Here is a 12,140-nt window from a genome sequence, read left to right as displayed (position 1 = left end):
TGGCCAAATTAGCACAGGACCGGGGTAGTTGGAGAAGTATGGGAGAGGCCTTTGCCCTGCAGTGGGCGTAGCCATGATGATGATAATGATGATGATGATGACCTTTTCTTTAACGTCCGCCTATATTCTAAGTAAATTGGCCTTTTGAAATTGCGCTGCTGCCGGGCCCCGTGTTCGAACCAAAGATCTCGTGCTCATTAATCTTGGCAACACGTGGAGGGAAATTTTCGATAACGACCACAGACAAATCAGTACGATAAGATATGTACGACGTAGAGACTATATTGAGATGGGGAAGGTAGGCACTTCGATGTGTAAGACAGTCCAATTCTTTTTTTTTTTCACTGAGCATGACCAATCGCCACACGCAAAAGCGGCTGGCTTTGTGCCGACAACCCGAAACCAAACAAAAGCGTCGGTCGAAAGCAAGCAAGGAAATCATGAGGTCTTACTTGTGAGGCTGACTTTGCGCAGCGGTCTCCTGGCATCGACTGTACTTGAGGCGCACCAAGCTGCCAATAAGGCGAGAAACATCCACCTCGGTTTCTGAAAAACACAAACGAAATTTCGCCGGTCAGCAGCTGTAAACAGTATGTGAATAGTACATTCGCATTATGGCTCGGAACGAACAGGTAGCAGAGCATGGTCGAAATGAAATGACTGTTTCGGGATCCGCAAAAATTCGTTGTTCACAATTTTATGAACAAGTAGTCCTTGATTTCCTTATAAATTACGCATAAATTCCTTCCTCACGATGTTGTGAACAAGGGATTCCTTGTTCACAAGATTGACTGATCCCATCGACTGATCACATCTCTTAGTTATTCACATTATATCGGTTCATAGCGTTGTGAACAAGGAATCCGAGGTATCCAAAAAATATCTCGAAATGTCATCTCCTTTTTACTGCCGTCGTGGCCTCCTTCTTTCCTGACAATCATTTTACATGACCAGACAGCATTTTGCCGAACTCGCGACTATATCACCGTTCGGATTTTTTGTACCTGCAGGTGTTATCGCCACGAGAAAACAACAATCAAACGCACTAATGTAAATGATATGACGTATCAGAAAAAACGCAAACTCCATTGTATCTTGTTTTACTGATGGTTATACGTATAAACCGTCTAGTGCTACGTAGGCTGTTCTGCGTGGAGATGTGCAACAAGACGACGGCAGCAGCCACAATCAGCACAGTCCAGAAGTGTTTCCGTAGAAAGCTTCGCTTCAAATGTTGCGCGACGGCGCATTGCTTAGTGCTTTCACCTCTCTACTCCGGAGAGCCAAGAGTTCGAGTTACAGTTGTTACAGGTGGCGAAATCTTTATTTTTCTTGGCTACAGAGCGAACAAAAGCTCATATTTTGTGCTTTATACCAAGGGTAAAGGCCAGGATGGGCAGGCTGCCAGATGAAAATAACGCGATGAAGATGGTGTCAGCGCAACGGAAGGACAAACACAGTAAGCCCAGTTTTCAACTTTTAACTGTCATCTCCATAAATAATCTTAGTAAAAATGCGACCTCCATTATTTATCGTCTATTTCGATGGAGACTTCCCTGAACGCATAGCGACCACTATGTATTGCCTGTACTATTGGCGCGTGTTGTGTACGAAGTAGCAGTGCTTTGTTGTATTCGTTGTTATGTACTCCGCACTCATAACTACTGTTCATAGCACTGTAGTGGAGGCCAGCTTGCAGTAGAAGACGGCAGTGTTCCTCAGGCAAACCTGCACAACTCGATACTAAGTGAGCGGTCTCAACGGCCTCTACTTGTGTCACGGGAAGGCGACAGCCCAGACACGTTGCGACTAGTAGAAAGTGCGGTCAGTTACGCGTATTTGTGACAGGTGGTGTAAAGTCCACCCTGACCCGAAGCGTCCTAGACACAACTTCCTTCCGTCTGACTAAGACGACGGAGCAAGGGAGCAAACACACGTCGGGATAATAGCCCGTGTCTGTGTCTGTCCCGCTGGAAGGAATATTTACGGGCATGGAGTTCTTCTAAGAGAGTAGTTTTCGTTCCCTCAATCGACAACGCTTTGCTGAGACTCAACATTTATGTGGCGGTGTCTCACGTATAAACAACGAGCTCAGCATTTCTCTAGGGTACCTCGAAGAATTCGCAGTAAACGCCTCCATTTTTTTATAGGGCCGATGAGGTGTCCAGTATAGCATAACAATATACAGGAAAACAAACCTGATCCTGCGAGCAACTCGATCTTCCGTCGATACGTTCAACCCGTTTCTTTCCTTTGGCCAAATTCATTGCCTGCGAATGCTTCCAGGACGAGAAGTTAAGCCACAAAAACCAAATGTCCAGCTCGTCATCGAGAAACGCTCCGCCATATTCCCACAGTTACCGTAGATTGCACTCCATTGTAAGCAAGCTAAGGAAATTAACGAGTGCGTTCATTTAGGTTCTCAGGGTGGCGATGAAATTCATGCAACAAAATTATTCGTGACCTTGTTACATATATATATATATATATATATATATATATATATATATATATTGTTTTGATTTAGTGCAAGCCAGTATGCTAGAATTGCACGATTTCCATGCGGCAGAAACGCAAATATAGCGGTGTGCTCAGTGTTAATGACGCAAGCGCGCATTCTACTGAGCAAGGACGGTGCAGTAGAGCTGATGTAGCACAGAGGAACATGTGTGGAACATAGCGGAGACTACGGAAGGACTAACTTCCATGCAGTGAAGTGTTTGAACAAATATATATTGGGCAGTGGCGAAAGAGGCTTCTTGAACGTCCGAAAGGTGTGAAAACCCCGTCACATTACTTCGCTGTCTCTCATGCAAGGAGCTGCTTGAATCTGCGTATACGCGCAAATAACGTTCTTTTCGTTGGTTTGTTTTATACCGTACGACAGCACATTTATATCCGTTGTCATGTGTAGTTTCATTTAGCGTGGCTGTGTTCATGTTATCTGAGAGATCGGTCACCGCGCATGGTGGTCGGTAAGAATCGAATAGGAAGTGGCCTCGAGCGAAACAGAGTCGTCGTATTATGCGGGGCTAGGTGAACCATACTTGCGGTATATGGCAGCCGGCCCATTTGGGTTGCACAACCTGTCCGTTCGCTTAATGAAGTGCTGCTTGCTATACTTCCAAGAACTAGAATTAAATTAACTGCATTGAGCTTTCTATTCCTTTTTGCTGCATGTCCATGGATGAAACATCTCGCAATCTCTCGATCCGTTATTCTAAATCAGTTTTCAACTTTTTTTTTTCTTCTTCTTCTTTTTGTCATGTTACGATGAAAGAAAACTGATTTGGACGCTCATTTTAGAAACTGGCAGTGGCGCCTTAAAAGAACGTTTCGCAACATCTCACCCCGTTACTTTAACGGAAAACCGCCAGAAGGTGCGTCGTCGCCGCCAGTTACGATGAATCTGGACGATTGCGCCTCCAACTTCATGGACGAGTATTTGCCAGTTTTCTCGATTGCCGCCGTTGTGGCAAGAAATCGCTTTTTCGATTTTGTTATGTTTTTCTGCGTTTAGTGCATTATAAGTACCATCGCAGGACCTGGTATAACGTGTACTACTCACCCTTGAAGGGACATCGTTAGCTGCATTAACAGCTGCAGAGTATTGACTTATTCGTGCGGTTTAGAGAGGCTAGAAGAGAGATGTAAGGCAGTGATGTTGACCAGCCAAAAGTCCGGTTGGCTACCCTGCGTTTGCGCAATGGTGAAGGGGAATATGGGGTACATAGATATGTACGGACAGCGCTAAAGAGTCAAAGGCGCTTGCCCAAGTCAGACGTTCTCAGAAAGCACATAAGTGTCTTCAGTGCCTTCTGAGCCGATGGTCAGTGGAGACGGTGTTCTAGTGCTGTCTGCTCTCTCGGGAGACGATCGCATGTAGTTTCCTGAATGAGTTGTACATAGGTTGTTCTTGTGCTTCAAACTGAGGACAGTGTCACAATAGGTGGTCAATGTTCTCCTCACAGCCGCAGATATCACACGCAGGACTGTCAGCCATTCCAACTGATGCTGAATAAGCTCTCTTGAAGGCAGCTCCAAACACAACCGACCCAGAAGAGACGCTTCGCGTCGGTGCAGTCCGGTCGGATGTCCTAGTTGCAGCGAAGGTGCTACTGGTTAGTCTGGTGTACCTTGTAGTGCGGTATTCCACGTGAGGTTTAAAGTCCCGATGAAACTCTCGGGCTATTATAGACGCCATCACGGATGGTTCTGGATTAATTTAGATCGCGTCAGGTTCTTTAACGAGCACCTAACTTTAGGTGCCTGACCATTTCGCCCCCGCCGAAATACGTCCGCCGGAAACGGGTGATGGTCTGGCTACCTCGTGCTGAACAGCATAACGTCGTAGCCTCTGAGAACTGCAGAATAGTAAACGTCCGTAAATGCGACGTAAAAATACAGGAATAACGGGCAGCTGCAGCATGTGCGTGTTAGAACTTCCGTCGTGCTCTTGTACGCTACAGCATCTTCTCTTTTTTTTTTGTCTTTAATAATATTGAAACCGAACGCAGATATGAACAAGCGCACAAGGTGGAAAGACACTGGAATTTATTAATGACACCGGTTCTAGTGGCTGACCATGCTCCGCTTGACAAGCTATATACCCATGCCCGATATAGTTTCCCTGGATTTTATTTACCGCAGACTCCCGCATGTCGGCTACCCCTCCCACTTTACCATATTTGTTGGCACCGAAAACACTGCTGTCTGGCCCGGCATCTACGATGAATGCTGCGACGACTGCTACAGGGACAAGGACGGCGGCATGCGGTCAATGAAGACTGACGATGGCATGACGATATGACGACGGCTGTACGATAACGGCGACGACGGCAGGACAAAGATAGCGACTCGGCATAGATGATGACGAAGAAAGCATGAAAGACAGCCGACGAAGCCATTGAGATATGCCTTGACTATGGCGACGAGGGTGACGTGGATGTAGACGACCCAACAGCCTGGGACGTGCCGTTACGCTGGATCAAATGCCTAGTGGTGTGAGAAATAATGAAGCTGTCTTTTCCGGCTAATCATTGTGCCAATGAAACCTCATCACGATATCTGAGATGGACGCCAGAAAAAAAAAATGAAACCTTACGAAGCATCCTGGGGAACCGTCACCATAAAATGAAAAGACGTCTCAAATGTCCTAGGTCTATAATTTTTTTTCCTCGTGAGCTAGTAGGAAATCTCGCCGATGCCTGTCGCATCATCCCTCACCAGGAAAACAGCCAACGACCAACATACTACGCACACAGCACCCAAGATTACGCCTCACGCCGCTTATTGCCTTTACGAGCACCGTTCTAAATCTGTGCCGCACACGTAGACACGACTGGTCCACGCGAGGTCCGGTGATGAGCGGCGTGATGAGCGAATCGAAACCGCTATAACTTTGAGCGCCCCTTCACGCCGAGATAAGGTTGTTTTCAAGCTCGCCTTTCTTGTCCTTCTTTTTTTTTTCGTGCTGTTCTTCGCCGTTCACTCTCGCTTTAATCTCTTCTCTCCCTATTTGCTCCGTTTTCTTTCGTCCTTGGAATTTTTTTTTCCGCTTGTTTCTGAACGCTGTTATTAAGCGCTCACTTCTCTTTGTGTCTCAAACGGTCTTCCTCCTCTCTCGAATCCGCCCTGGCACGCGCTTCGCAATACGGTTGGAGCCATCCCGCCTCATTGAATCGAGAGAAGTTACCAGTCCAGCGAGCCTGTGCCCGTGTGCGACGAGAGAGCTCGGAGAGTCTTGGCCTCGTTCGAACGATTGCTGTACGTGAAAGTGTTTCTCAAAGACGCTGCCGCGGCGAGTGCTGTGGAATCAGAGAGAGGAAATGAAATAACGAAAGGAGAACGCGAAGAAACTTTGGCTCGGTTTTTCGAGCGGTGAGTTGTGCATCGGCGGTGGATTGCAGGATACCTTTTAGTTTTCACTTCCCGTACGAAGTTTCTTTCGTGTTCTTATTTTCTTTCAATCTCGCACCTTTCGTCGCTAGTTGTTTGCTTTTTTTGCTTTTATAACTTTGCACTTTGCTCCCTGCAATGAAGAGTATCCTTGAACAACGGAGGATGGCTTGGCAGAACGATCAGTAAGGGCTACCGAGAGCGGGCAACTACGGCGTAAGTATGCGCTTTCTGTACGTGTTCTTTTTTTTTTCTCGCCCTCTCTCTTCTGCCTGTTAGCATGACACTGCAACAAAACATTTGTCTTCGTGATTCCTCTATCTAGCAAAGCAAACTATATTCAACCCTGTTGGCTTTAACATATCAGTGAATATACGTGCTCCTCAAAGCTAAACTATCCCTATTTTTTTAACAATATCCATGTTAACTACGCAATGTTGTTTTGCTCTTTCCTTTCCTTTTTTTTCTGCAAAGGATTGTCATAATCCTTCGCGGAAAGTATTGCAAATAATTTGAGTCAGCAAGTACATAATAAACAAAAATTTATTAATTGACCCTTGGAATTTCGCGATTATCTTATACGTTGACATGCGAAACTTTAAGACTATAGTATTCGAATGCAAATCCATTTTATGTGCGCTTCTAAAGCGTTTATGTTCCGAGATATCGCTTACGAAATTATACGCTCGGTACGCTAACTTCGCAGTGCAAGTGGGGAGTCTTAACACAAAGACGCGCCGCTTATGTGACGCATCCAATTTTGGTCGAAATCGGAAAGCCAGTCTTGTTTTTGCTTGAAACAGAGGGGTTCATTTCTGTTTAGAAGTGTCAAAGAAAATTACCTTTTCCTCAAATACAAACTTAAGTTTCTAATATAAACATCTACCGTAATCACTCAATTACAAAAAGTTATTAGCAATGTCGTGCTGCTTATGTACTCCCTTACTCTACTTTTTCACGAATATTCTGTCCATTAAAGCTTGAAAAGCGCCTCTTGAAGCAGCAGAACTTCGGCAACTAGCACAGCCATTCTGCCAAAATTACTGATAGTCGAACATTGTGGACCCTATATGGTAAGGTTTCTTCAATTTACGGCATCCATCCAAAACCGAGGCCAGCAGGCAGGCTTGCGACGAAAAGCATGGATGACGAGCTCGTAAGCGGTGGAGCTTATGGGAGTGCAATGCGAGAATGCTCGTGTATTCAGATCTAGGCGCACATTTTGAATAACGTCAAGTAGTCGAAATGAACCCTCATCACATATGTGTACATACAACGTCTCCCTATAGGCTTACGTCCGGAGAGTGTAATCAACAATCTTATTTTGTTTAGCACAGACGTTTGTGCCATGTAGTTAGGAAAACGTTAGCCGTCTTGTATGCGTAAGTGACAAGATCTCCGCGCGCTGTCGGACTCTTTTGTGCGATTTTGACATAACTGATGCCGAAGTCTGCGTGTGTCTGCGAGCATCCTTTGACTCTCATTTGTGCCTTCCTTGACTCATACACCTTTGCAAGTGTCCGTCCTGGTTGTAGAATGTCTTCGAAGCTTTAACTTGCTGTTGTTGTTGTTGTTTTTCGGCAAACGGAGAGTATACCCGGGTTTATAGGCTGGTTGGCTGCTCCGAAGTTCGCCTAACAATATGGCGCCTGCAGGCCAAAGGACGTTCCACATCCGCCGCCATGGCGCCGGCTAAAATTCCCAGAGCTAGATCTATTACACCCAAATACTCAAACAGGCGTGCGAGAGGATGGTTGCCACCGTGGCTTAATTAGTAAGGTGTCCCACGTGTACCAGGTAAGATGTAACCCGAATAATAAGGCACGAGATTGCGGTCCATTCATGCGGATGCCGCTAAGTGTAGACAATTCTTTAAACTAATAACTGCTAGAAGCACAATAAATTCGTATGGTTCGTTAATCTAGTTAATAAATGTGTCACTAACGTTCTGTCGAGAAATCTTGTTGCTGTCCACCATAACGGCTTCCGTCAATGCGGAAGTCACAGTGCGCATATGTTCGGTCGCTGTTAATTTCAATCGGACTGAAATATCCGCGTTTATTGTGCTTCGAGCAGTTTCCCTGAATTTAGATCGTCGCACGGTTAGCTGAATTCACTTGAATGCACCGTATCCAATGTCCCCGTTACAAAGTGCCAAGAAAAGTGCTCGTGACCGCTCTCGAAAAATTGGACAATCGCCCCTTTACAGAGGAAAAAGCTCTAGGACATTGGTCCAGACGGGCTTCGGCACTCAAGGCCTTAAAAGCTTTAGCTCGGGTGCTCCTATCTAAATACATGTAAAAGGAGAATTCGTTTTTCTCGGCAACCACTGCACCAAATTTGACGAGCTTTGTTGCTTTTAAAAGAAAAACTTAAAATCTAGTAACTGTTGGTTTCGAATTTTTGATTTAGGTCGTTAATCTTTTATTAAAATTTGATAAATGTCGCAAATTGTCAAGAAAGGAAACTATAAAGTTTACAACTCTGTAACACTAAAACTAAAAATGATAATATAATTCTTTTAATTGCATCTAATAGCACATCTAAAGCGGACAAAATTGATATGCCATAAATGAATCTAAAAAATATTAGTAATATGGAAATACAGCTTTTGCAGAACCTTTGTAAACAACGTAACAAATTCACGTAAGATATAAAATGACATATCAAATCTATCCGCTTTCAATGGTCTAATGGATGCCGTTTACAGAACCGCGATATCAGTTTTTGATGCAGAGTTATGAATTTGTAAACTTCGTCCTCCTATTTTCTTTAGCACTTCCGAATTTTTGAAAATTATTTTAACAAGATATGCATGAAGGTCAATAAGCTTGCTGCTGCCGCGATTCCTCACTCCGGAGTGTTGACAGCGAGTTTCCGCGCTCATCGAGCAAGATGCGTTGATCTTTACTCGTGCGCACGTGACACCCTGTTGGTTGATTTAGTTAAAGCACGTTGGCGGGCTAGTTGGTTTGAATCCATGATAGAATGTGCAAGCGTGACTGAACAAGGACGTAGAAAGAAGCACACACAAAAACAGCGCTGTCTCCGTGTCTCTGTTTCTTTATACTTCCTCGTTGAGTCACGCTTATATGTTTTATCATTATTAATTTAGTTAGTAAGGCAATGTTTACAAGTTTATAGGACCAATATTTCCCGAGTGCAGACTACCTGGCCAAAACTAGCTATCGTTAGGGCTGACCTACCTATCCCTCTGCAAATATATTTTTCTCTCTCTCTCTCTAAGTAAGGGTGAATTGGCTGTGGGTGGAGCGTGGTTCTTCGTTCTTGTCACTTCTTCACGAGTAAAAGAGAGAGGAAGAAAGACCGCAGGAACGTCACGGGCATGCTTGTGTGGATAATCTTGCTATCTCGGAGCGTTGCCAAAATTTATTTCAAAGCACCAAGAATGGCTCACATTATAGGCGCCAGTCGCGCTTGTTGCTTTGGAACTTGCCCCGCACCCACTTTCGTGGTGACAAGTAGCGTGCAGGAATGCTGACTTGCCGTCTATTGCTCAAATTTCTTTACGCTGTAGTTAATACTGAACGCTGCTCAACTTTATGTGAAGTTTCCCAAACCTCCTTCAGTCTCTCAAAATTTCGGCGATTTATTTCCAACGAATAGATTTATACATGGCATCTGCCGTGGTGCCATCGAATGTTAGAACCCGCTTCCTCGCAATATGTTACCTTTTTGTCACTGTAGAGAACTTCAGCTACTATTCAGAGCTGCTAAACTTGTGTCTGTGTGCAAAATGCGCATTTTGACGTCTTTATTTTTGCCCTATTCTTGCTATAGCTCTTCTCATGGTGGTGTGATGTAGAAATAATTCATTGATTATTACATACATCAGGGGAAGCTTACATACATGCCGAAGAAACGTCAGTCAAGCATTTTCTCGAGACCTCGCAACGGCCCCACCTGTCAACATATCGCCTTACTCCGCGTAAACAAATTTCTTTGGCGAGGAGCTTTGCTCTAATTCTGATATACCGCGATATCTCCTCGTAAGTGCCTAACCAGTTAATGCAGCACGGATCGGCTGCGGCGGTGTCCAGTTACGTACATAATAACGTTAGCCTTTGTTCCAATGAAAACTGCACGCTGCATCACTCACATTTTTTTCGCTCACTCTTCTGAATAAAAAGATTGTTTTCTGTCTCTATCTCGAGCTATTTTATGCACAACATTAGTTATTCTTTCTTATATATTTTTTTTTACTGCGTGCATGGATAGCATGCATGCATGATCCTGATCTTGAGGTGTGCTGTCCCATGAATGTCGCCGAGTTTATTCATTATTAAATCGCAGCTATGTTCCCAAACTGTCGTGTTGAAACACCATACCGCGTTTCTACTTTTTCTAAGGCTCTGCTTCAAGGGTACGTGGTCAGAGGGAGTATTTAATGTGGATCTAAAGAGCAACATTAGGGTTAAACATTACTTGTAACGTACACGTCTGGAATGCAGAATGGCAAATTGGCCTTCCGTGAAAAACTACGATTCTAGTTTTTTTTTTTTTTTATTAAATTATGGGGTTTTACATGCCAAAACCACTTTCTGATTATGAGGCACGCCGGAGTGAAGAAATCCAGAAATTTCGAACACCTGGGGTTCTTTAACGTGCACCTAAATCTAAGTACACGGGTGTTTTCGCCGCCAGAGAAATGCGGCCGCCGAGGCTGGGATTCGATCCCGCGACCTCGTGGTCAGCAGCCCAACACCATAGCCACTGAGCAACCACGGCGGGTTGCGATTTTTGTTCAACTTGATGGTTGTTTGTTTTTCGCGTTTTCAAAATGAGATGTTATGACCACGAATTATTGCCACACCCACAGCAATTAGTCATGTGCTATGGCGTTGTTCTCCTGAGCACAAGGTTATGGGTTCTATGACCGGACGCACTGGAGCCATTCCGACGAGCGTGGAATGGAAATACAGACGTGAAGCTAGACGTTTCGACAGAATTGCCTGTCTGGTTGTGAAATTGATTAGGACTTTCAGACTGAAAGTCTGAAAGTCTGTCAATCTGAAAGTCCTAAACACAGACGTGCACTAAGGTACGGGTGTGGAATATCGAACCCAGGTGGTCGAAATTGTGCGTCAGTCCTCCACTAAAGGTGTGACATATATCAGTGTGTTCGCTTTGTGGCGTCGTGCCCCCGTAATTTTACGGGGGCATAAGTCTGAAGGCTGCAGCCTTCAGCCTTCAACAAACACAAACAGACAGCTAGGCTAGCTTTGGTTGCAAATGCTTGGCTTTGGTTGCGAAAGCTCAAGTCGTCCAGCCGTGGAACATTTTTCCCGCCTATTTGCGAGACTCGGCGTTCTACGGAACGTACACACGCACACACATGCACACGCACAAAGAAAGAGCACTTATCAAAAATTTATGCAATCCCAGAACAGGGAACAATGTGAAGCGGCTCGGAACGCAACCGATTACGCGTGTTTCTGAGACACGCGAAAGAGGTCGGGGCGGAAGCATGTGGGCGCAATTAATTTCGGTGTTCATCAAGTCGTACAACGGGTCCGCAATTATCCAACACGACACGCTCCCCGTCCTCTTCCGAAACTGCGGCTCCGCAGGCGTGGCGTTTGAGACTCCTTTTTTTTTTTTCCGCTTTCCGAGCCTGGTCAACGTTTTCTTCTTTTTCTGTTTTTCGCTTCTTTTCGCATGGTGCTGTAGAGCGAAAATTCTTGATGATAGAGAATTCGGTATTATTTCGAAAGCCTACATAAATGTCTGTTACAATGAGTTCTTTTCACTACGGACTCAGACGACGTTATAGTTTATGATGGTGAGCGATATAACTAGCCTCCATGAACCTTTGGGAGTTGATCATTAATACAGCCAGCGGCGCAGACGATAGTGAACGTGTCCTAGTGAAATCATGCTTAGGTATCAATGCTTTCCATCATAAATATTGGGAGATAAGTTATTTTTGTGCTTGTTTTCTGCTTGTATCTTTGTATGTTTCTTTGTCTTTCTGTCGGCTTGGTCTCTCTTTCGTCAGTTCAAACCTGTAGGCGAAGTATCTTATCGCCCAAGCGAGTATTATCGTATCAAGGAATGTGCGTTCTTGCCCTCGAACAGCGAAAGCTTCCGTTTCTTTTTTATTTTCTCTCCCTTCGACGCGTTGCTAGGCTTCCTATAATAGCGTGCGATGGAGTCCGGTTTCACGAGCTTTGAGAGCTTTGGTTTCGCGCACGAAATCGTCAAGATAGCGGATGTTGATA

General features: G+C 44.8%; 1 protein-coding gene across 1 annotated transcript in view; it reads right to left on the bottom strand.

Moving 5' to 3' along the window:
• The window catches only part of Cht7 (chitinase 7), a 200,528-nt gene that overhangs the window by 70,391 nt on the left and 117,997 nt on the right, over window positions 1-12,140 (bottom strand). Inside the window, exon 2 of the mRNA XM_050176876.2 lies at window positions 453-546. Coding sequence (XP_050032833.1) covers window positions 453-546 — 94 coding nt within the window. The remainder of the gene's footprint in view (window positions 1-452; window positions 547-12,140) is intronic.

This window comes from Dermacentor andersoni, chromosome 8 (assembly GCF_023375885.2).
Source record: "Dermacentor andersoni chromosome 8, qqDerAnde1_hic_scaffold, whole genome shotgun sequence".
NCBI classification, from domain to species: Eukaryota; Metazoa; Arthropoda; class Arachnida; order Ixodida; family Ixodidae; genus Dermacentor; species Dermacentor andersoni.
This window is presented reverse-complemented; position numbering and strand designations above follow the sequence as displayed.